Source organism: Pelobates fuscus, chromosome 6 (genome assembly GCF_036172605.1).
Source record: "Pelobates fuscus isolate aPelFus1 chromosome 6, aPelFus1.pri, whole genome shotgun sequence".
NCBI lineage: Eukaryota > Metazoa > Chordata > Amphibia > Anura > Pelobatidae > Pelobates > Pelobates fuscus.
The window spans coordinates 66,299,932-66,325,911 of NC_086322.1; the positions used below are offsets into that span (position 1 = coordinate 66,299,932).

The window sequence follows — 25,980 nt, forward strand, 5'->3', positions numbered from 1 at the left end:
TTGTTTAGTGTTTTACGTATTGTAGATTCGCTAACAGGGATGTTAGCATTTGCCAGTGACTTTTGTAAGTCTTTAGCTGACACTCTAGGATTCTTCATCACCTCATTGAGCAGTCTGCGCTGTGCTCTTGCAGTCATCTTTACAGGACGGCCACTCCTAGGGAGAGTAGCAGCAGTGCTGAACTTTCTCCATTTATAGACAATTTGTCTTACCGCAGACTGATGAACAGCAAGGCTTTTGGAGATACTTTTATAACCCTTTCCAGCTTTATGCAAGTCAACAATTCTTAATCGTAGGTCTTCTGAGCGCTCTTTTGTGCGAGGCATCATTCACATCAGGCAATGCTTCTTGTGAAAAGCAAACCCAGAACTGGTGTGTTTTTTTTATAGGGCAGGGCAGCTGTAACCAACACCTCCAATCTCATCTCATTGATTGGACTCCAGTTGGCTGACATCTCACTCCAATTAGCTATTGGAGATGTCATTAGTCTAGGGGTTCACATACTTTTTCCTCCTGCACTGTGAATGTTTACATGGTGTGTTCAATAAAAACATGGCAACATTTCATTCTTTGTGTGTTATTAGTTTAAGCAGACTGTGATTGTCTATTGTTGTGACTTAGATGATGATCAGATCACATTTTATGACCAATTTGTGCAGAAATCCATATCATTCCAAAGGGTTCACATAATTTTTCTTGCAACTTTAGTATATATCTACTAAATCTAAAAACATTTTTGTGTGTTTGTACAGCGGGGTGTCTGTTAAAAAAACACCTATGATCAATTCTATATCCACAATCAAAAGAGGATATTTACTTATCCACCACTTATTGAGAAATGGAAATACCAAAATAAATGAACTGCATATCAAAATTATGAAAATTAGCATTGTCTTGCTGTGCGAAATTGTATTCCACTTAATGTCTATAAAAAGGTATATAATGCACAATAATATTACAAAATAAACAGGCTACAAAAAAATTGAAATTTGTTTCAACTCAAAATGGGGCATTAGAATGATTGTATGTAATGTAAGTAATGACATAGGTTTTATAATTAAAAAAAAAAAAAAAAAATATATATATATATATATATATATATATATATATATACATATATATGTGTGTGTGTAATCCATTCAAGGTCATATATTGGTCTATATTACAATTCTGTGCTTATTTTTGTTAATAATGGTTCCTGAGCTTTGGCCCTAATTGTCTATTTCTTTTCAACACAATCACAATACCAAAATGTCTTAACCACTTTCTGACAGTAATGTCTGTTGAAGTTAAGTTAACTTAGTCATTGTTGTTGATCGAAAAATCCGGAGATCAATATGTCAAGATTGCAGTTATCGACAAACAAAACTCCAATTACATGAAATTAGGTATCATAATGGGTGATAAATATGGCATTAACCCGTTGTGTTCCAAGTCGATGATTCTATCTGTGTGTATACATTCAAAGTCGACACTTTAGTTAGCGTGGACGGGTGTATTTGTTGTTATTCATCTGGTTGAGCTAACGTGTGGATAAATCTTATCTGAAGTGATAGCTTAAGGTTGGCTGCTTAATGTAACATGATGTAGAGCCATTTCTTGCTAAAATGAAACTGTCAAAGATATTGAAAATGAGTAAATTGAATGTGTTGTTTTTGTAAATAACTTATCAGCAATAATTTTTTTAGACAATTATTAAACAATAAATTAATGAGGCAAATATTGTAGCACATTTTATGCTTAATTTAATTACTCAGTTAACCCCCAAAATCAAATATTATGTTCAAATTTGTATACAATCTGCAAAAATGCATACTTTGACTTCCCAATAATTAACGTCAGGAATGAACTTATTAAAAATGAGTAATGCCATATCTCTTTATCCTTTATTTAATCCTAATGTCTAATTACAACAGTTGCAGATTTTAAAGGGAAACTATTGGCTAGGGATACAAAATTGTATTCCTAGACTATAGTGCCCCCTTCGCTCACGCCCCCCTCTCTCACATTGCAGACAGGGTTAAAAACCCTTCTGTCATTTACCTAAATCCAGCGATGATGTCCCTTGGTGCTGGGTCAGGCTCCGCCTTCGCTCCTCCCCTGATGTTGGCTGATGGCACAGACCTAATGTGCATGCGCAGCAAAGCTATTTTTTTTAGCTGACACTGGATTTCCTTATGCATAGTGTGAGGATGTCCAGTGTCAGTTAGGTGACTAAATGACCTGAAAGCACCTCTACTGGCTGTCTGATAGACAGCCACTAGTGGTGGAGTTAACCCTGCAATATAATTATTGAAATTTCTCAATAACTGCAATAATTACCACTGCATTGTTATACTGTCAGGGGCAGTGCACCCAGACCCCTTCAATGAGCTAAAGTGGTCTAGGTGCCTATAGTGTCCCTAAGTGATCTATGATGTATGGGATTTTATACACATATTTACCATTTTCACAGATTTATATATTATATTTTTCTTAAATCTTACAGATGATGTTTGAAAATAAGTCATACATTTTCCACATAGATTTTACAAAAAACTATGTTACATGAAATTAAATAGCTAGTTTCTTTTTTTGGTAGCAAGGATTACTTTGGTATATGTTATAGTAAAAGCAATCATCGCTCAATGTTCGTTCACACAATGATAGTAAAAACTGCAAGGTATAGATGGTGGGCAGACTAAAATGATAATTTCTCTATAGTTTACATAAGAGTAAGCGCTCGTCTGCCAGATCTCAGTTAAAATCCCTTTCTGGCTTTAGGATCTCTTTTCTACCGTGTGATAGAACAAAATCTTTAATACATTATATAGTATTTATCCATCTATCCATCCATTCCTCCATCCATTCCTCCATCCATCTCTGGTCCTTCTTGGTTTCAGGTTTCAGCTACAATGTGGTGTCTACAAAATTGGCAACTTGCTATAATTGTACAACATGTTTGGTATGTATTAAGAGTTGTCGGGCTGCATTTGAAACCAGCTTGTAATATTTTTCTCCAAGACGGCAGTCTTAATCAACAACATGCAAATTGGTTTATCCATCCATTAAAATTCACATGGCAAAGCCTTTGACGTCGAAGGCATTGCCATATGAATTTTAATGGCTAGTTGAATTCATAGAACACTGTTACATTGGGAAAGTTTGGATTCTGGCAAATAACTTTTTGTTAATACATAATTATCTTCCTTTTATACAGTCCCTCTTAAATACACAGTTTGTTTTTTCCAATGTTATACAAGGAATCTGACTTAGACAGACTTATCTTGTACGTGAAGCAAACACTGACAGCACAAACATGAAAACAACTATTAAATGCTGTTTGCTTGTCGTCTCTTAGTATAATTTTAAATCCTATGTCAAGCCGAAGTGGTTATCTTTGCTAAGCTGTCTTGTTAGAAAACCCAGTATGCTTTCAATGTATGTCTACTATGACTGTAACATCAATAATGATGTTGGTGTTTTTTTTTTTTTTTGTTTATTTATATTTTTCCTTTTCATCCAGTAAAATCCAGAAGAAATAGAGCAATTACAAAATATAGAAAGAGAAAATAGAACAATATATTGTCTCAAAGAAAAAAAGAAAAATAAATGACCAAATCGTGGGTTCTTAAATAAGAAGATCTGTAGAGTTAATTCATCAAACACAAAATTCCTCTTGAATTAAAAACAAATTGAGATATTTAAGCCAAAATTGTTTTAAAAAAATTCTTCAACTTTTTTTAGCCTGAATTTCTCAATTTGGTTTTCAATTCTCAACAAACTTTTTTTAACATATGTTTGTGGACCAGAGACTATGTTCAGGTTCTGAGTATATAAGCTTTCAGTGCTTATGTTCGTAGGACTTTCCAATTTTGAGTAGTGGTCTCTGTAATGGTATATTGTGGACCACATATCCAGAATCAGAACTAACAGAGCTATTTACTAACATGAGAAGTCAAAGTGAATTCACAGTGGATTTCAAATTTAAGGCCAGGGTAGCACTGTTGACTTAGAGCATTTTTTCTGTTTGCCTATTTTGACTTTAAATTTTAAATCTATTTTAAATTCACATCGACTTCTCACCTTAGTAGTTAACCCTGAAACTGTCCATATTTGGTTAATTTTTTCTATTTATTGTTAATTTTAATTCTACATATAGTACTGCTGAAAGACTATATACATGGAATCTGAACTAAGGCTATATTGTTAAATATTTAAATTGTTTTTGTGTTTTGCTCTTCTTTATATTTGGTGTAATTTCAATGTATATTTATTTATAATAATACATTGCACTGTATTTAGGTTGTTTGATGCGTGAAAGCAAAGTGCCTCCATTGCTTAAATCTTCTATTTTTTTAATGGAAGGCAATATATTTTTTAATAGACATTTCATTTTGAATAAGCACTTAGATTAGGCATTTATATTGTACATGTCTATGGCATTATCCTACAAACATAATGTGTTTTTCCTAAATCTTATGCATGTGCATTACTGAATGAGGTGAACCAGAATCATTACACAAAGACATTATCACTTACTGCATTTTTTCACTTTCGCAAAGAGAGGTATTACAGATTGGATGTGTCTAATTATTGTTAATATTTATATCTTTCTGTAGTCAGACCACTTACTGTATCTCTTTGGTCCATCTTCTAAACAAAATGATAATGTTAATGTTGCATCATCTTCAAAAAATTCTGTTGCAAAGGCATCCCACCAAAGATTGTCACTGTCCTGCAACGACAAACAGGAACATATTGGGGATCAGAATAAAACTTTCACTTGGACAAATGCATTCTGTGATATAACAAAATTAATGTAAACATAAATGTATAAACTGCTCTGGTGAAGATTCAAAGTGAATTTCAAAATTAAGGTCAAAGTAGCCAAACTAAATGCAGAGTTGACCTTAAATTTGAAATTCACCTTCAATTCACCTTGTATTCTCACTGTGGTGAATAACCCTGTGTTTGTTAGTTTATAGATCACAAACATATGCTTTAGTATTCTGAAGATACTGATATAGAATTGTCTGTGTATTGGTTAGTTTGAAAATGGTAACATTTGTAGTATGTGAGTTCCACTGCAGATTTAGTATTTTCTTTGGGATAATCTTACGGAATTTTACGCTTATTGAAAAGGACCTGCATATGAAAATCTTCATTCCTTAATTTGGTTTTATGTGAAATAAACATAATTTGGGAGGGTTCAGAGGGATTTATGTATCACCTTCTCTCACTAGCCTGTCTTTTCGGCTGTTTTTATCTTTTTTCCCCTTCTATTTAAAATTTTTCTCTATTTTTCTACATTATTATAATGGTGTGACTTATATCATATCATATCGCATGTTATACTATACCATAGTCACCAAACTACATCTTCATCTAAAACAGCCATAACTCTGTTTAATTACTGTAAAGGATACCACACTGTCCTGGATCCCAGTGTGTAACCGGGCCAATCTTCACAATGTAATTTGCAGACAATAAATAATGGTCTAGGGCAGTGGTAGTCAACCTTTTTTTACCTACCGCCCACTAATGCAACTTTTTGGTTGAAAAAATTTCCTTACCGCCCACCAGTTTTCGCGCAAATGCGGAATATTTTTTAGAAAGGAGGGTGTTTTACAAAAAATAAATGTACGTACATTTATCTTTTTATTTCTACTTAATGCAGGTTTATAAGGTTTTTAACTTTATAAAGTTTAATGAGAAAACAATAAAGTAAATTGAAATTACCTTTACTAGTGATTAATGAGATCCTTAAGGTTGATGCTGCGAGACTAAATATTTGATATCTGGTTCGATTTTCGTAAGGAACAAACGAAGGTCTCTTTCAGTGATATTCAGACGACTTCTCTGTTTGCGCATAATATGATTTCTCATATTATCTCTCTATGATTTTTCTTGTGCGTCAGCTCATCTCCTCTCCCTCCTCAATTCCCCTCCCCACCTTTTTTTTCCCCTTTTTTCTATTTTTTAACCTTCCTTGTAGCAATGCCCAGTAGGAAGGCTGAGCTAGGTAGCCCACTTACTATATAGTCCACTATAACATACAGACACACACGACACACATACAGACACACACGACACACATACATACACACACACACGACACACATACACACACACACGACACACACACACACACACATACACACACACATACACACACACACATACATACACACACATACACACACACAACACATACATGCATACACACACATACATACACACACACAACACATACATGCATACACACACATACATACACACACATACATACAGACACACATACAGACACACATACAGACACACATACAGACACACATACAGACACACATACACAAATACAGACACATAGATACACATAGATACACAAATACAGACACATAGATATACACACACACACGACACATACATACACACATGACACATACAGACACACACGACACATACAGACACACACGACACATACAGACACACACGATACACACACGACACACACACACACACACACACACACACACACATACAGACACAGATACACATACACACACATACAGACACAGATACACATACACAACGACACACACGACACATACAGGAACACAGACTGACACACATACACACAAGACACACATACCGACAGACAGTCACACATACATACACACACACACACAAGACACACATACCAACAGACAGTCACACATACATACACACACACACACAAGACACACATACCAACAGACAGTCACACATACATACACACACACACACAAGACACACATACCAACAGACAGTCACACATACATACACACACACACACAAGACACACATACCAACAGACAGTCACACATACATACACACACACAAGACACACATACCAACAGACAGTCACACATACATACACACACACAAGACACACATACCAACAGACAGTCACACATACATACACACACACAAGACACACATACCAACAGACAGTCACACATACATACACACACACAAGACACACATACCAACAGACAGTCACACATACATACACACACACAAGACACACATATATACAGACAGTCACACATACATACACACACACAAGACACACATATATACAGACAGTCACACATACATACACACACACAAGACACACATATATACAGACACACACACACACACACACACACACACACACACACAAGACATACATACAAACACACACATTATATTTAAGTCACCCTCCTGTTTCCTACCTTTTAGATTCAGGAGGGTGACTTTCCCTGGGGTCCAGTGGTGGCTCAGGTGGATGGGAGTCAGAGTTCCCACTCTGACTCCCTGGTCTTCCTCCCGCGCGGCTCTCAGGGTTAGCTGGGAGGAGTGATGTGCAGTCACTTCCTCCCAGCTCTGCGATGTCATCACAGGGGGCCCGGTCGCGCTGTTAAAGCGCCCAGCGCTGACCGGGCCCCCTCACAATCCACATCCATCGGGTGGCCCTGACAGCATGGGCCACCCGATGGACCCCTCCATATGCGGCCCCGGCGGTTTGCCGCGCGGGCCGGAGCCGCAATTTGTCACGGCGGTACCCAGTCGCAGGGGTACCGTCCGCCCGGTCGTCAGGTCGTCAAAACCTGGAAATCCCTACCGCCCACCTGAAATCCTAAAACGCCCACTAGTGGGCGGTAGGGACCAGGTTGACGACCCATGGTCTAGGGTCTAGGCCTACAACAGGGCCTTCATTACGCTGTAAATCCAAAGTGAGCTTGACAAAGGCCCTGTTGTGGGACTAATTGTTACTTTAATCTGCTCCAATAAACCTGCTCACTTTGGATTTACCTTGAGTGCCTGGACGATCTTTTATTTTGTGAAAATAACTCTGTTGCGCATCAGATTCCCTTCCCATAGAACATTCTCGCAATCTCAATATCTACCTAGGCACCACCTCATTATTTTGCATAGACACACTTTGAAATTCTTGAAAAAAAATCTAACTCTTAAAGAGACACTCCTGACTTCTGAAGAAACTCAACTTGTTAAAATGATTTATGTGGGGAGTGTGTTCTTTGTTATTTTACGAAAAGTGTAGATTTCATTAGAAATTGGTACTTTTCTAAATGAACCTTGTTACACACCCCAGCTTTCAATCAGACAATCAGTTATTTTACTTCCTGGTTTGTTAAGCTTTGTGGCGCTAAACTCAAGAGGCAGCAATTGCACAGAGCACCTGCATTGCAAATGGGGAAGTCTGTGATTGGACAGACACAAAGAGTCTGGGCTAGGGAAGAAGGGGAGGGATTGCAAATGATGCGGACACAAGATCTACTGCCTTTGCAAGTTGTTTTTAGATCCCCCACCAACCACTCATCTGTGGGTCTTTAAAGCTGCCATCAGCAGACCACAGTTGATGGCCAGGGGAACAGTAAGTCCCCATGTTCATTTTAATTAGAGCCTCCACTTGCTAGTCATGGGTGGAGATATTTGGGGGCACACTATGTCACCCCCACATTGTTACTTTAGTTAGTAACCTCAGCAAAAACTGCCCAATTGTTACCGGTAGTCTTCTACTGGCTACTCATGGGCATGCCCTCTTCGTGTCATAGTAAGTGGAGGCAAGGGGGAAGTCCCCTTGTACTTCTGTGGGAGCCCCAAAATAATCTTAGTCGATCCAATATGTATCACCTCTTGATAGCCTTTTATGATTGTAATTAAATTGGAAGCTGATAAACAGCTGGTACAAGTGATTGCTGAAATGTAACGAACCATAATTTGCAATCTAATTCCTTTTCAGGCTTAAAAATAGCCAATAATCTTTACCTTCCTGAGATTATTCATTTTCAGTTTCACAAATAATAGCACTTGAATTCTAAAGTGAGAATTCAAAGTGGATTTCAAACCAAGGTCAAAATAGCCAACTGGAAAAAAATACAGATGGGCAATTCTGGCCTCAAACGTGAAATTTACTTTGAATTCTCACTATAGTAAATACCTGTAAAATATTTTAAAAGAGTTGAGTGTATCTATATCATTCGATAGCATCAGAGGATATAATAACCCAAGTATGGACAGTTTAATGTAATGTCTATCTGGAACCAAACACTATTTGTGTATTGATTGATGTTTAAGTTAACTATTTGTCTTGCACTGAGTGGAAAGATAAAAAATATTCATAATGTCTTAAAGATTGTTTAGTCTACTTTATAATACATTTAAACATTTTCAATAAACATCAATTTATATTTATTCCGGTGCTAAATAGAATAAATAAGCAGCTCATAAAAAGTTTTTGATTTTAGTCGGTTGATAGAATTTGGTAAGGATTGCAGTGGCTGAGTCTCAGAATTTAATGCATTTTTTGTGAATTTTTGTGAGCGTGAATCACAAGGAACTGTACATTTAAACACAAATCACTATCAGACTTTCATTGTGACTGCAGTGACAAGCCGTGTAAAACCCCTTCAAACACTGTGCTATCTCACCATTTGTCTCCATATAACCGTTGTAATTAAATCGAAAAATAGCATCACTAGAGATAATTAATGCTAACTTTGGCAATTACAGGTACGAGTTACGTTTATACAGATTGCCTGCGGCATGCCAGTTAAATAGAACAGTACGAAAAAAAAAAAAAAAAAGAACCCTGTATATTTTGTGCAGCTTTCCTGATCAGTAAAATAATGGTACCAAAATCATCTAAAATGAAAATTTATCTGAACAATTTATTTTTCAGATATTTTAATACAATACATATTTTGTTACGGTAGTGGACCTAATATCTTTCAGAAAATATTTCACACTTGACTAGTAATATTATTTGAATTAGAGCACACATTCTATTCAACAAGACATGGTGATACATTCCCTGTTAGTTGAAAGTCTGTATAGTGGGCATGACATACACTGGCACACCCATCATTCTTTTATTCACCATTCCAACATTTTTTTTAGTAGTTTATTTATTAATTTTGTATTAATTCAATGAATTAATTTCTGATCTTTACATGAAATGCATTATATATAATACCCATAATTTTGGCTGTAAGATAAGCTGTGTTATTTAAAAATAGCATTTAAAGGGACACTATAGGCACCCATAGCACGTTAGCTCATTGAAGTGGTCTGGGTGCAATGTCCATGTCCCCCTGAGTCCTGCAATGTCAAATATTGCAGTTTCTGTAAAACTGCAATGTTTACATTGCAGCACTAAGATTGCCTCTAGTGGCTACCAGACATCAGGTGCTTGCTGGAGTTTAGCGGACTCCAGTTCCCTTAAATGACGCTGGGAGTCCTCATGCTCTGCATGAGGACATCCGGTGTCAGTGAAATCCCGTTGGAGGAGGCGGAGAGCCGACACATCGCCAAGGGACATCGGTGCTGTAATCAGGTAAGTGATTAAAGGAATTTCAACCCTTTTCATGGAAAGGGGTGTGAGGGAGGAGGGCAATAAAGTGGTTAGGAATACATAGCAGGTTTGGTCCAAATGTTTAAAATATATCACATACCCACAATAGTCAGTGCACTGAAACTTGTGAGCTGATACACCAGGGGTTATTAAATCATCAAACATAAACAACATACATACAAATAAGATACCTCATACATATAATACTTTAAGGAAAAACTGTTTGATAATTTAAAAATGTTAAGGGATTGCTTAAAGTTTAGCACTTTATTAATTAATCCCATAAATTGCAGAAATACATTTCACAATAGATTGCCCCTTTTAGATTATTAGGCAAGCCTTCACGATAGCTGTGGCTTTGAATAATGATAGGGATCAGTTAATAACCACCAGAACATATCTAAGAGTGCTCCTAATTGCTTTTCATAGCAAAAGGCTTTATAACGTTTGTTCTAGATTAAAGCTTATCATTTTATTATTTTAGAGAGATAATTGGGGATCATCCCTTAGTCTTCGTTCATTTTCCATTACTTAAGGTGGATATTTAAGAAACACTATAGTGTCAGGAACACAAACATGAATTCCTGATAATATAGTGTTAAACTAACTATTAAGTTGATTTTACTCTTTTTCTTCCACACTGTGCAGTCTGGCTTGCTCCACCTTCATGGCTGAGATCAAACTTGACGATCTCATCCAATCCAATGCTTTTCCATAGTAAAATCTTGGGCGGGCTATTGCGCATGTGCAGCAAAATGCTTTGCTGCGCCATTCAGCATCTCATCACAGAGATCCATTATACATACACACACAACACATACATAAAAAGACACATACATACAGACAGACACACATACAGACACACAGACACACACGACAAACATACATAATGTCTGTATGTATGTGTGCCTCTGTCTGTTTGTATGTATGTGTCTTTGACACATACATACAAACAGACAGGCACACATACAGACAGACAGACACACATACATACATACATACAGACAGACACACACAAGATACACATACATACAAAGACACATACATACATACATACAAAAAGACGGGCAAACATACATACATACAGACAGACACATTCAGACACACAAGACATACATACAAATACACTTACATACAGACACATACACAGACACATACATACATACATACATACAAACACACATAATATTTAAGTCACCCTCCTGTTTCCTACCTTTTAGGTGCAGGAGAGTGACTTTCCCTGTGGTCCAGTGGTGGCTCAGGTTGATGGGAGTCAGAGTTCCCACTCTGACTCCCTCCTCTGCTTCCTCCCGTGCAGGCTCTGTGTATGCTGGGAGGAGTGATGTGCAGTCACTTCCTCCCAGGATGTGATGATCTCATCACAGGGGGCCGGTTGCACTGTTAAAGCGCCGCAGCGCTGACCGGGCCCTCTGACAATCCATGTCCATCGGGTGGCCCTGACAGCACCCGATGGACCCCTTAACATGCGGCCCTGGTGGACACCTGGTCGCAGGTGTCTGCAGGGCGGCCGGGCCCCCTGGAGTGACGGTATGTACACCAGTGACAACTACATTAAGCTGTAGGGATTCTGGTGACTAGTGTCATTTTAAGTGAGATTGTGAATGTTCAGTCTGGCATATTTCCATGATTGATAATTATTTAATATTCAGTTTTTTTTTTTTACATTTTCAGTCAAAAAGCAACAACAAAAATCCCAGCCTGATTAGCTATATGATTGTATTTTATAGAACAACTGTGTGCGTAAACATAGAACAAGCATCGGCATGTGATGTGAATATGTTGCAATTAAACAGTTTTTTGAAAACACCCATTAAAAGAATAAATATAATATTCACATCTTCTGCAACCCATGCATTACCCAGCAGGAGTTGTTTTCCTTTACCAACACCTTTCTGGCAAGTGCTCTACAATTAAAAACAATTTATTAAACATTGTTTTTTTTCTCTAAGTACAGCATTATCTATTTCTCCTATATCCATTTAATGAATTCAGTGTATGCAAAGGTATTGCCCACTTAATTTTCACCATTAACTACAGAATTATCTAGAGAAATAGATCTATTACAATATCAAAGTTTTTCAATGTGTGTCAAAAAGAAACATAACAACATGCAAGGTTATTAACCAAAGTTAGAATTCACCTTAAATTCACTCTGAATTCTCACTTTCAGTGAATAACCCTGCTAATATAGTTTTTCCAAAATCTGGAACAATGTAGCGTGCCTAAATATCGCTTTCAACATGTCGCACAATTAACATCACATAGCACGAGATGTAACTTTTGCATCATATGATGCACATCTTCTACCGATTTATTTTCTTCCTGGCACTGCTATTATAAATTATTTTACTGAATTGTATACACCTGTTACAGTTTTGAGCCCTCTATTCCCTCATTAGCCTTCTTTGTCATTACATGTTGCACTTCTCCCAGCTAGTTTCCTTTTCCGTGCCGCCAAGCTTCTTTTTTAAATTATTCAACATTTTTGTTCTGCATCATAACACATCGTCAATAGCTGCAACTTCGGGAGCATTCCCTTCATTAAATTATACTTCTGCATCATAACACATCGTCAATAGCTGCAATTTCAGGCTCAGATCAATATTGACAAATTATAATTAAGCGTTATTATATGATGCACATCTTCTACCTATTTTGTTTATCAGCACTACCACACTTCTGTTATTACTACTGTCCTTAGCATACTGCCACTTGGTCCTTTGTTTTGTTCGAGTCAGTTTTCTTCATTCAGTGCTCTGCTGATAACTTAATTAAAGGTCAGTACACGGGAAGTAAAACCTTTTATCAGGTTTTCCCTTTACTAACTATATACATGTATTCAACCACTATCAATGCATATAATACTTCTAAGTAAGTATTCAAAGGATTTTTTTATTTTTTTTTTTAAAAAAACAGAATATTAAACAATATAATTAATATGTATTTAAAGAGGTTGTTAATGCAAGGAGAAACCTGATTGCCACGGAGACAAGAAGAAATATGTGACATATGGAATTTTTCCAACCTTGATTACGATTAGCGATGGTAAATACTATTAAAAAACAACCAAGTGGCTTTGAACTATCAACAACATTCAACTTTTCTACTCGGTAGAATAGCATAGTATGAAGTTTTGGTAAGAATGAGCAATGACTTCTTGAACAGAAGAACATAAATTGTCACTTGTACTCACTGTCACACACGGCCATGGGTCAAGATAAAAAATATCAAAAATAATAGTACGAGACATAAGAACAAAAGTATTAGAAGGAAGGGTAAGTTAGAGCTTAATGAGCTTCAGAGCTTACCACACAAGATCTACATGTTGGTGAGATGAAAAATAGTCAGAGACAAAGTTTAAGCATTAGGGAAACCAGATTTAAGTCCAAGGAAACAATTTAAGCCAGGTCAAGGATATTAGAGGACCAAGAGCATAAAGAAAATCTGAGTCAAAACCAGATGAACAATGGAGTACAAAGAACATCAAGAAGGATCCGCAAAAAGGCTCAGTACCAAACCGAATGTTGGTGTAAAAGTCATTCCTGCCTCTCCAAGACATCGGTGTGCATCAAGGCAGGGTTCACACCAGAGTACAACTGTGCATAAAATGATGAAAATGCCAGATTGAAAAAAATGGATGTAATATTGCAGAGTGTGGCTTCACAATAGACACAACCAGGGGCATTGTTGACAGCAATGATGAAGGCGTGATTATGGAGTCCTGGATAAACTCAGGAGGACAGTGTACATTGTCAGAAATATCCTAAAAGTTGCATATGGTAACACAAGTGTTACAACCTTACCATAACACCCTGCTTAAAAGTAGCAATTTAAGGGATATATACAGCAGCTACAAACAGGATTAATATTGTTTCACACCTACAAAGATTCATACACTGATCTGAAACAACATTAAAAGAACAGTATAGTCACCAAAATAACTTTAGATAAATGAAGCAGTTTTGGTGCCCCTGCAATCTCCCTGATCAATTATTTGAAATTTAGGAATTAAATCACATAACTTATGCTGCCCTAGGGTACTATGTTAAGAATGCCAGCTGGTGGAGACAGTGGCGTGCTCTGGGAAATGTTCTGCTGGGAAACTTTCAGTCCTGGCATTTATGTAGACATTACTTGACATCTACCACCTACGTAGAGATTGTTGCAGACCATGTAACCCCTTCATTGCAATAATGTTCCTTGATGGCAGTGGCCTCTTTCAACAGGATAATGTACTGCAAAAATTGTTAATGAATGTTTTGAGGAACATGACAAAGCATTCAAAGTGTTGCCTTGGCCTCCAAATTTACCATATAAATATATGAATGAGAAACAATTAAGCAAGTGAACTGAACTTGACAGGAGTCCAATTTGGGAAAGGAATTTTCATTATTATACTTATTTTTTTTTTTTTATTAAGAAAAATGAACTAGTTAGACAGCATGGATGAAACCAATGCCTTGCAGCCTCCTATAGAAAAAGTGATGTACTTTCCAGAAATTTGTGTACAACTGGCATTTTATATGCATGCACATGTATCTATAAGTTTTCAGTTTTTCCCCCCAGTTTGAGGAGAGAAACAGAAAGACAAAGGGGGTTGATGAAATGGTGCAAGTGTTCTATGTGCATCTGGTATCATGGAAAAAATCTCTGATTATTTGCATGCTGCTTGTCAACTGTGACATTATGCCATAGGTGCCTTGAAAATCCATTTAAAGATTATCTTTTCCCCACACACTTACAGATAGGCTCACACTCATACCTTCCATTGTGTGGATTTATGAAGAACATTTTGAAATGCAAAATTCAGAAAAGCCCATTTATTATTATTGTCGTTATGGTTATTTTTATGATATTTAGCTGATTGCATATAGTGTTATGTAGCACTAGTAGGTTTTGTTGTTGTTGTTGTTGTTGTTGCCGATTCAAGCCAGGGACTGGTAGGAAAAGTATGAGATGAACAAATTGATAGTTAAAAATGGGAACATGAAATCACTTTTAAAGCAAACAATTCTGAAGTCCAAGTAACTAGAACATTTAATTCAAAAGAACTACTCAGCTAAAAATCTAGAAATCTGTATAAAACAAAAAAAAAGAATCATTAAAAAAAAAAAGAAAGAAACAAAAAGATTAAAAAGTGAAATTCAAGGACTGCCCTAGGCAGGTTTAAGTTATGGACTGACAGGTAGTGTAGAGTTTTACCAGACTAATTATTTTGCTATTCAACGATAATGAGAAATTGCCATGGTAACTGACTTCTCACATGGCGTACGGTATATGTGCGCCCCACACAGAACCATGAAAAAGGAACAAATGCATATTCACGTAATGTTTACTTCTTTTCAATGTAGTACAGTACATTCCAATCAGTAATAGAGCTAAAATGTATAACTAAAAAGGCTATAAAACATTACATACATGAATGCTTTTAGGGTTACACTGCAAACGGAATATTAACAAAATGTACCGATCTGAATAATTCCCATTATGCTATTTCCAAAAACAGAATATGACAAATATTTCACCATTACAAATGGATGGAGAAAATAAAACCTTTGTCCTTAATTTCCATATGCTTTTGTCAATTTACCTCAATTCACTGCTTGTTAAATATCACCCTAAATCACCCTTATATTTGCAAGTACACACAATCTACAACCCTATTGAGTGCTAAATTAATCATTGTTTTTTATAAGAAACTCAAAACGTTGTTCTATAATATATGATATTAATAATTTATACTAAAAATGTGTGTTTTGGGAACAGGAAATACAATTGTTAGTATATTAAATGGAACAGATTAAAAATAAAACAGAGCCCCATGTTCTTGCATAAGTTGGCATAGTTTGTTGTTTTTATATATTTGTTTACTTATTGTTACCTATACTATTTATTAAACGTGCATGTTGATACAGTAAGTTTGCAGAGACATAGCAGATGTGCCGTACGCAGTTAGCTATGTTTGGAGCACTTGCGGCAAAAAATTAAAGATTTGGTAAGGTTCTTACTGGAATATATTTGTTTTTATTCATAGAAACAGAGAATGGAGAAGAACCAATACACCAGGGAAATATTGTATTATAATGGTAGTTATTTCACAGAAAAGTCAAGCTACTGAAAGAGTCCTTTGACTTACGTGTTGAAACAGACAACCACACAGTCACATTAGTATAGATCAAATAACAGAGACTGCAATAGAAGAGTTAGATCAATATTGGAATTACAAGCAATTCCAAGAGTATTTTCAGGCATATGTTTTAACTTGAAAAGCCATTATGTTTTTCTAAAATGTTCCACTTTAAAACCACGATCTGGCAAGACCTTGGACCTGGCGCTTGAACCCACACCTACTCCATGTCAAAGCAACGGTAGCCACCCTAGCCAATGATCTTGAGGAATATTTCCTCATTAACAAACCCTCTGTTTCTTCCCTGATCACATCTTGGGCTGCAAACAAAACAGTTATACAGGACTAACTGATAGCGATAACCACAGCACGCAAAAAGCAACATAGCCAATCGACGCCATGACCGAACTTAGACGCTTGGAAGCCTTCCACAAATGCGATCCCTCCACAACACACATGACCCAACTTACAGAAGTGGGAGCCTCACACTGGCGGCCACCTATAAGGCCATGATGTGAACCAAACGAAAGTATTACGAAAAGGGAAATAAAGTGGACACAATGCTGGCCAACCACCTTAAAACCACTATCGGATCCAAACGAATCTCATCTATCCGCACCCCTGATGGCACCATAAGCAACACCCCCAAAGAGATTGGTGAGGTCTTCCAACAATATTTTACAACACTATACAACAACACCCAAGTTGACCACATCAAAGTGTGAACATCCCCATTCCTACATGACCTTAACCTCCCCGCATCAATGGAGGAGGCTCAGGGAGTGATATCTTTGGATGTCACTCCCGAAGAAGTATCCATAGCGCTCGGCAACCTCAAGCCTAACAAAAGCCCTGGACCCGGTGGCCTCACCGCCCTATACTATAAATCATTTGGAGACATACTCATCCCAAAGTTATGCAATGTCTTCAACGCACTCCTAAAGGGCGATCCCCTTCTACCAGACATGACCCAAGCTAACATCACCCTCATACCCAGACCTAGAAAACTCCTAGATGAACCTGGCCACTACTGCCCCATTTCCCTGCTGAACGTAGACCTCAAACTGATGATGAAAGCTATGAAAAACAGACTGAACCCATGTTTAAAAAAAACTAATAGGACCAGACCAGGTAGGATTTATCCCTAATCGTTAGGCACACGACAACACAAGATGAACCATAGACTTGATCTGGATAGCCAACCGCAAATGCCTTCCGATGGCCGTGGTCTCGCTCAACGCTGAGAAGGCTTCGACTGCCTCCTTTGGCCCTACTTTAAACACTTCTTATTCGCAATGTATAATACATCATCTGGACACTTGCTGATCCCCAACACCGCCTCCTTCCCTACCCTAAGGGACTGTTTAGGCCGCACATCTTGCAAAGAACAGATATCTGACCTATACACTGCACTAGCAACGCAGCAATCCCAAATTTCTATCCTCTACATCTCAGCCTGGGAGTGCAACCTCGGCCCACTGGGGGACCCCACAGACTGGTCCAACATCTGGGAAGCTAAAAAAAAACGATAACGGTCTGCATCACCCACCAGTAGCAAGCATACAAAATGCTATTCCGGTGGTACTTAACCCCCCAACACCTGGCAGCAATGCAACGCAAGCCCAACCATCTATGCTAGAAACGGTGCGGGGAACCATTCCCTAAGGACCCATGGGCCCTGCAGCTCTCCAAACCTCTGGAAACCTCTGGAAACGTTCATTCGTAATGAAAACAAACCGGTAGTCCCGCATCGTCCTTGCCACCAGACAAGTCATAGCAGAAGTATGGTCCACCATCAAAATACCCTCCCAACAACAAATCACCAAAAATATGTTAGAAAGTATAGACATGGACAGGCTCACAGCCCAAATCCATGATACTCCTAAAACTTTCCATAAAATATGGGACCCTTGGATGGAAGGAGACACCACCATGCCATGGTAACACTCCCTCTTGAATCAGGAGAGGCAATTGCTGCTCCACCTGCTAACATTCCATTATTCCATTACCGAGAACGACTCCTTCTCACCCACCCAGACCCTGCTCCCACCCCCCCTCCTTCCCTCACTGGCGTGCGGTCCACCCCCCCAATCCCTTAACCTCTCTTTCTAAACTAACTTCTCTTACCCCATACCAGGGGCGGACTGACCGGTCGGGCACTTCGGACATGGTCCGAGGGCCCGGCCGGGAGGGGGGCCCGCCATCAGGGGGCCCGGCCGCCCCTTTAAATGCTGCAGCCGCCTGAGCGCTCTCTTAAGAGCGCTCAGGCGGCTGCAGCTTCTCATCTCCCCTCCCCGTAGCGTGCCCGAGCTGCTCTGCGTCCGCGGTGCCGGCCGGAGTGATAGGAAGGTGCACACACACACACTGAGTGTGCACCTTCCTGTCAGTCCGGCCGGGTACAGGAGTTTCTGTTTCCTGTACCCGGCCGGACTGACAGGAAGGTGCACACTCAGTGTGTGTGCACCTTCCTATCACTCCGGCCGGCACCGCGGACGCAGAGCAGCTCGGCCACGCTACGGGGAGGGGGTAAAAAGAGAGAGGGAGGGAGGGGGGGGGGTTAAAAAAGAGAGGGAGGGGGGTTTAAAAGAGAGAGGGGGGGTTAAAAGAGAGAGGGAGGGGGGGTTAAAAGAGAGAGGGAGGGGGGGGTTAAAAGAGGGAGGGGGGAGGGTTAAAAGAGAGAGGGAGGGGGGGTTAAGAGAGGGAGAGGGGGGTTAAAAGAGAGGGAGAGGGGGGTTAAAAGAGAGGGAGGGGGGTTAAGAGGGAGGGGGGTTAAAAGGGAGGGGGGGTTAAAAGAGAGAGGGGGGTTGTTAAAAGAGATGGGTTAAAAGCGAGAGGGAGGGGGGTTTAAAAGAGGGGGGTTAAAAGAGAGAGGGGGGTTAAAAGAGAGAGGGGGGGTTAAAAGAGAGAGGGGGGTTAAAAGAGAGAGGGGGGGTTAAAAGAGAGAGGGGGGGTTAAAAGAGAGAGGGGGGTTTAAAAGAGAGAGGGGGGGTTAAAAGAGAGAGGGGGGTTAAAAGAGAGAGTGGGGGTTGTTAAAAGAGAGAGGGAGGGGAGGTTAAAAGAGAGAGGGAGGGGAGGTTAAAAGAGAGAGGGAGGGGGGTAAAAAGAGAGAGGGAGGGGGGTAAAAAGAGAGAGGGGAGTAGGGGGGTAAAAAGAGAGAGGGGAGTAGGGGGGTAAAAAGAGAGAGGGGAGTAGGGGGGTAAAAAGAGAGAGGGGAGTAGGGGGGTAAGAAGAGAGGGGGTAAGAAGAGAGAGGGGTAAGAAGAGAGAGGGAGGGGGGGTAAGAAGAGAGAGGGAGGGGGGTAAGAAGAGAGAGGGAGGGGGGTAAGAAGAGAGAGGGAGGGGGGGTAAGAAGAGAGAGGGGGGTAAGAAGAGGGAGGGGGGGTAAGAAGGGAGGGGGGAGTAAGAAGGGGGTAAGAAGAGGGGGAGGGGAGAGTAAGAAGAGGGGGGAGGGGGGTAAGAAGAGGGGAGAGTAAGAAGAGAGGGGGGGAGTAAAGGGGGTAAGAAGAGGGGAGGGGGAGGGGGGAGTAAAAAGAGAGGGGGGGAGTAAAGGGGGTAAGAAGAGGGGAGGGGGAGGGGGGAGTAAAAAGAGGAAGGAGGAGTAAGAAGAGGGGGGAGGGGGTAAGAAGCGGGGGGAAGGGGTAAGAAGAGGGGGGAGGGGGTAAGAAGAGGGGGGAGTAAAAAGAGGTGGGAGTAAGAAGAGGGGGAGGGGGAGTAAGAAGAGGGGGAGATTAAGAAGGGGGAGTAAGGAGAGGGGGATGGGGAGAGTAAGAAGGGGGGTAAGAAGAGAGTGGGAGTAAGAAGGGGGTAAGAAGAGGGGGAGGGGGGGAGTAAGAGGAGGGCAATTGCCCCCTCCCCTGTCCGCAGGCACCGTGCGGGCAGCCGGCAGGGGAGGGAGGAAGAGAGGACCCGGGAGCTCAGCCTGCAGCTCCTCTGGGTCCTTCTTGCGCGAGCTCAGATCGTTGCTGCGGTTACCACGGCAACGTTACGGCTCTTGCGAGAGTAAACTCTAGCCCTGGAGCTACGGGCTAGAGTTCACTCTCAACACTGTGACCACCAGGTATTCCTGGTGGTCGCAGTGGTGAGAGTGAACTTTAGCCCCATAAACACACTGCCCCCACACACCATACACATTCACACACTGCCCCCCATACACACACACTGCCCCCACACACACCATACAAATTTACACACATTGCCTCACACACACACACATACACTGCCCACCCATACACACACAGCCCCCCATACTAACATTGCCACACACATACACAGCCCCCTCATACACACATTGCCCCACACACCCTACACATTCACACACTATACCCCCTCACACACACTGAACCTTTCACACACACTGCACCGCTTACATATTGCACCACTGCTCCTATACCCTACTACAGCCTCATATCCCAGCAGACCCCAGGTAAGTTGTCAAACTGTTCTTAAACGGTTTAACTACTTACTCTGGGAGGGGGGCCCGGCCCTCCTGGCACCATAACGACTACACAGAGTAGTAGTGGTTATTGTGCATGGATTATTTCTTTAAATAATCTACGAGTGCTCCAGTAGCCAGCAAACCAGCCAGCCCACAGGCTGGCCAGTAGACAGCCAGACAGCCTACAGGCCACCAGTTAGGCTTAAAGCCAGCAAACCCACAGCCTGCCAACCGCAGCCAGCAAGCCACAGCCTGCCAGCCAGCAAGCCACAGCCTGCCAGCCGCAGCCAGCAAGCCCACAGCTTGCCAGCCGCAGCCAGCAAGCCCACAGCCTGCCGGCAGTAGCCAACAAGCCCACAGCCTGCCAGCAAGCCCACAGCCTGCCAGCCGCAGCCAGTAAGCCCACAGCCTTCCAGCAAGCCCACAGCCTGCCAGCCGCAGCCAGCAAGCCCACAGCCTGCCGGCAGTAGCCAGCAAGCCCACAGCCTGCCAGCAAGCCCACAGCCTGCCAGCCGCAGCCAGTAAGCCCACAGCCTTCCAGCAAGCCCACAGACTGCCAGCCAGCAACAGTAATTAAGGTAAGAGGAGCCAACTTGGCCTAGGTATCAGCTATGTTGTGTTGCTATATTGTGAATAGGAACCAGAGTGTTGGAGAGACCCCCCTCCAGGCCCCATTAGACTCCATTGTAGTCTCTAATGGGACCTGGAGGAAATTCTTTCTAACACACTCTCTAAAGGACACTGAGATAGCCTCTGCTAGAATGCTCCCCCCCCTCCATGGCCCATTAGCCCTCAATTGTAGTCTCTACTGGGGCCTGGAGGCGACTGTTTCCAGCAAGGACACTGAGATGGCCTCTGTTAGAAAGACCCCATTCCAAGCCTATTAGACTCCATTGTAGTCTCTAATAGGGCCTGGAGGGGATTCTTTCTAACACACTCTCTAAAGGACACTGAGATAGCCTCTGCTAGAAAGACCCCCCTCCATGGCCCATTAGCCCTCAATTGTAGTCTCTACTGGGGCCTTGAAGGGATTATTGCACTTTTGTTCCTTGTGTCTAAAGATTGTGTAGGGTGTGGCTGGAGGCGGGACATGGGTGGCGCTTGCTGCGGAGTATGGGTGGGGCCTGTAAGGGGGCCCTTGATTTATTTTGCCCGGGGGCCCTGAGGGTTCTCAGTCCGCCCCTGCCCCATACTATATACCTTTCCACCACCCAGTGACCATACTGCCATCCCCTTTCAAGCTGACAACACTCTGGAAACACTCGACAAGTCCACCGACCAAACACCCCAATGACCATCGACCTGAGAAAATGAGGTCAACATAACTATGACTTAAACCTACACCTCATGAAGACTCACGCCACTCCCATCCTCACACCGTGGACCCAACCCCAACGACAGTTACACTTAACCCAAGTTATAGATTCTGGCACACTAGACACCAGCCCCACCAGGATCAGGGCAGGCAAACTACCACCAGAAGGAGCCTTGGTTACTGGACAGTGCTATACCCCATTGTAAGGGTAAACAAGCACCAGCCAGACTACCCCACCCTGTTTTAATTGTAAGTGTAATTATGGACCACCCACAGTTCATTGGGTTGGCACTCACCACCCGTACTTTGTTAATGTTTTGTTCTTAATTTCTGTTTTGACCATACTTATGTACCTGACAATATTATATTACAAAAATAAAGAATCTCTAAAAAAATATCTGGCAACACAAAGAAGCAGAGATTGTATATACAAGCAAAGTGTTTACCCAAATTCAGGCCAGCCCTGCCTATCCACAAGCTACGAAGCAATGAGAAAATAACTGATGGGATACAAACTGTATTCTGTGAATCTTATTTGCGTGGGTAGACACCTACATAAGCAGAATGGCAAAATCGGAACGACAGAGTCACATTGTTACTGTAACAAAAGATAACACAGATTACAAATATTGGAATTCCTTTTGAGTGCAGAACAGTTATGTGACTATCTACTATAGCATCACCTACTGACTTGAGTGTTACTCACATTTATATTACATAGGGCTAGCCAAAACTTAGGGCTAGTCAAAAAGTAAACCTGATGAATAACTTATGAAAAGAGGCTGCATCTTGAATTCGATGGATAAAATGGATAAAACTAAATGCCAAATACAGAAAAACCTACCCAGTTGTACATATATGAGGGCAGTAAGCTAAGCAGCTCAGGGAGATAAATGCCATCATTTAAATCATGCACATACTGACAGGTAAATGTTTATTTTCATGAATTTTGAGTTTCAATAGTACGTTTGCGTATGAAACATGGGGGGTTGGTTGCACTCACCTGAACATGCTTAAATGGGGTGCTGCTGGGGGCCATATTATACAATAAACAATACACAAGATCCAGCGCACTCTCCTATCTACTAAACAGCAACTTCAATGTTCACAGATTTTATTAGTTTTTTATTTTTTATTTTCTGAAGGTTTTTCTTAAATGCAATGTATGATCATATAATGTAACTAAACCCCCATTATTTTTTGCCTAGATTAGGTGTTTTAAAAAAAAATAAATAAAAAAAAAAACCTTTAGAAAGAACTTTTAAAAAAACTAATAAAATCTGTCAACATTGAAGTTGCTGTTTAGTAGATAGGAGAGTGCGCTGGATCTTGTGTATGTGTACGTATGAACAAAAGATCAAAAAATATATATATTATATATACATGCAGTATATACACCCCTTCATGGCAATGGTGTTCCTTAATGGGAGTTGCCTTTTTCAACAGGATAACACCAAAACAGTGCTACTGATTACATCAAGTTGAAAAATGTTGGCCTAAACTTCACACTTCCCTTATCAACTCTTCTTATCCCTTTATGCATACAATTTTCCAGCAAGTTATCTTGTGTCTGTTTCTTTATGTTAAAACAACTCTCCAAATCGTATCATATTACTATTCATATTAAATACAATATAATACAAATGGGAATCAGTAAAAAGGAAAAAAAATGATCAATAACAAATGCTAATCTAATAGCACTTCCAGGCTGTCTCCCTGCTCTTTTCTTTAAATATCCTAATGATTGTCATCAAACAAGTTCCTATTGGCTGTCAATGTGCCTTGGGAAGCCAATCACTTCAAGTGCATGCACAAGAACAAGTCATGACACGCAGCACTGACTGCAGAGTAGCTGTCAAGCGAGTGTTCAAGCAACATCACAGGCCAATTAATCCCACAGATGGTTGGGAATGGTGCCAAGTTTGTAAGGAGTAGGACAGATGATTGGCAATAGCGAATTCCAAGGCAGTCCCTTTAGGTTACTAATAAATCAAATACCATAATAATATCATTTCTCCATATCCTCATGAATGATCATACTGAAAATAATTGAATAATATTTTATTTTTTTTAAGACAGGAAAGCTCATGAAAACATCATGGTAGCCTTAATACAAATACAACTATTGCTTGAGAATGATGGAACAAAACATTTTATATAACTGTTCGGTGCTTGGATCCAGAATTTTGAGACATTGTATCGGAAATGATTGTTATCGTTCTACTCCTTAGCTTGATCAGGCACTTGAAAAACATGGCTTTATTTCGACCACAAATATCTCTCTAAATAAAAAAGTACAGAGCATGAGGATGTCTATACCTAAAAGCATTCTCTGGTGGTAATAATTACGGTAGTTGTAGGCTAAAGAACAACTCATTGTACTTCCATCAGCTATTTGTACTCAATATGCTGTAAACTGCACATACCACCACTATAACTTAGGGTAAATCTGAATTATTTGATTGCAAGTGAATACATTGCCGTTGTGCAGGAATCATAATGTGCACATGGTAGTGTTTAAATGCCTCTAGTAGGTGCCACTCTAGAGCGTTTCTGCAGAAGTAGCCGAATAAAAATGGGCTATTTCAATCTGATTGGCGCAGTGTGGTATTTTGCTGTGAATGTACACATGCTTTGCAAATCTTTCTTAAGGGCAAGTAATGGATTGGCTGAGATCCACAAGACACAGACAAAGGCTGAGCAGTGCAGCACGGGATAATAGGTGAGTAAAAGTACCTTTTAACCCCTGCCCAGGGTTGTTATAATGCTCTGAACAAACTAGATGACTTTTTCTGGCCCCTTTTATCATAAATATGTTTGATGTTTTGTTCCAATATTTCTGTAAATGATTAATAAATACAAGTTCAGTTTTAAATAAGTTTTACTAACAGTGACCAAAGATGTAATTTAGCTTAAGTATCTATGTATGTTGCTATTTAGTTCAAGTGTATGTTATGCATTTTTTTTTTTAAACTTGAGAATGATGAGGCCATCTCCCAAACTGATGCTATTGATTCCTAAATAACCTATTGTTTCCTGTTAAAATTTGCAGTAGCGGGGGGCGGGGCCCGACCGCCATGCTGACCGGTCGCGGGCTAGAGAGGCTCCTGACAAATTTGGTCTAATGTGGCACGAAACCCAAGCAATACAGCCCTTCCAGCGACCAAAAGTTGACACAGGTATCCGGGCTACACAGGTAGCCGGAGCCACCGCGGTCCCCGAGATCGGGAGTTTCGGAGCCCATGTGGGTGATATGAAGCTTCGGGGTCTGCGGCCTATGAGGGTGAAGAGCGGGGCGGACGGCCGCCGCCCAGTTTGCTAACCTGGCTGCCAAGCAACGGCCTTGCAATGCACGTCGCGGGTCCCGCTCCCCCCCCATGGACCGGGGGGGTTATCCCTGTCCCCAACGGAGGAAAATACCGCCTTCCACTGGCCCACCATCCAGCCTACCTGGCACAGTGCACCACGCGCCTCGACACCAAAATGGCGGCAACGCGACCAATACCGCGCAACACAGCTATGCCTGCCCGCAGGCAGAAACAACAGCTTGCTGAGCTGCTACCTGCGAACCACAAGCCTGACCACAAGTGATGGCCCATCTAAGGATCAGCTTGTACAGGATCCCCACTGATGGCCACGAGGAACCAGCGGCGGCATGATACCCAGAACACACAGCACGGAGGGGCTTCAAATCGCCGGCGG

General features: G+C 40.7%; 1 protein-coding gene across 3 annotated transcripts in view; it reads right to left on the reverse strand.

Annotated features, from left to right (window-relative positions):
- Positions 1 to 25,980, reverse strand: part of LDB2 (LIM domain binding 2) — a 323,746-nt gene that overhangs the window by 187,645 nt on the left and 110,121 nt on the right. For all 3 annotated transcript variants that reach the window (XM_063457808.1, XM_063457807.1, XM_063457809.1), the window contains exon 2: positions 4,615 to 4,717. In XM_063457808.1, the coding sequence (XP_063313878.1) occupies positions 4,615 to 4,717 (103 nt within the window). The remainder of the gene's footprint in view (positions 1 to 4,614; positions 4,718 to 25,980) is intronic.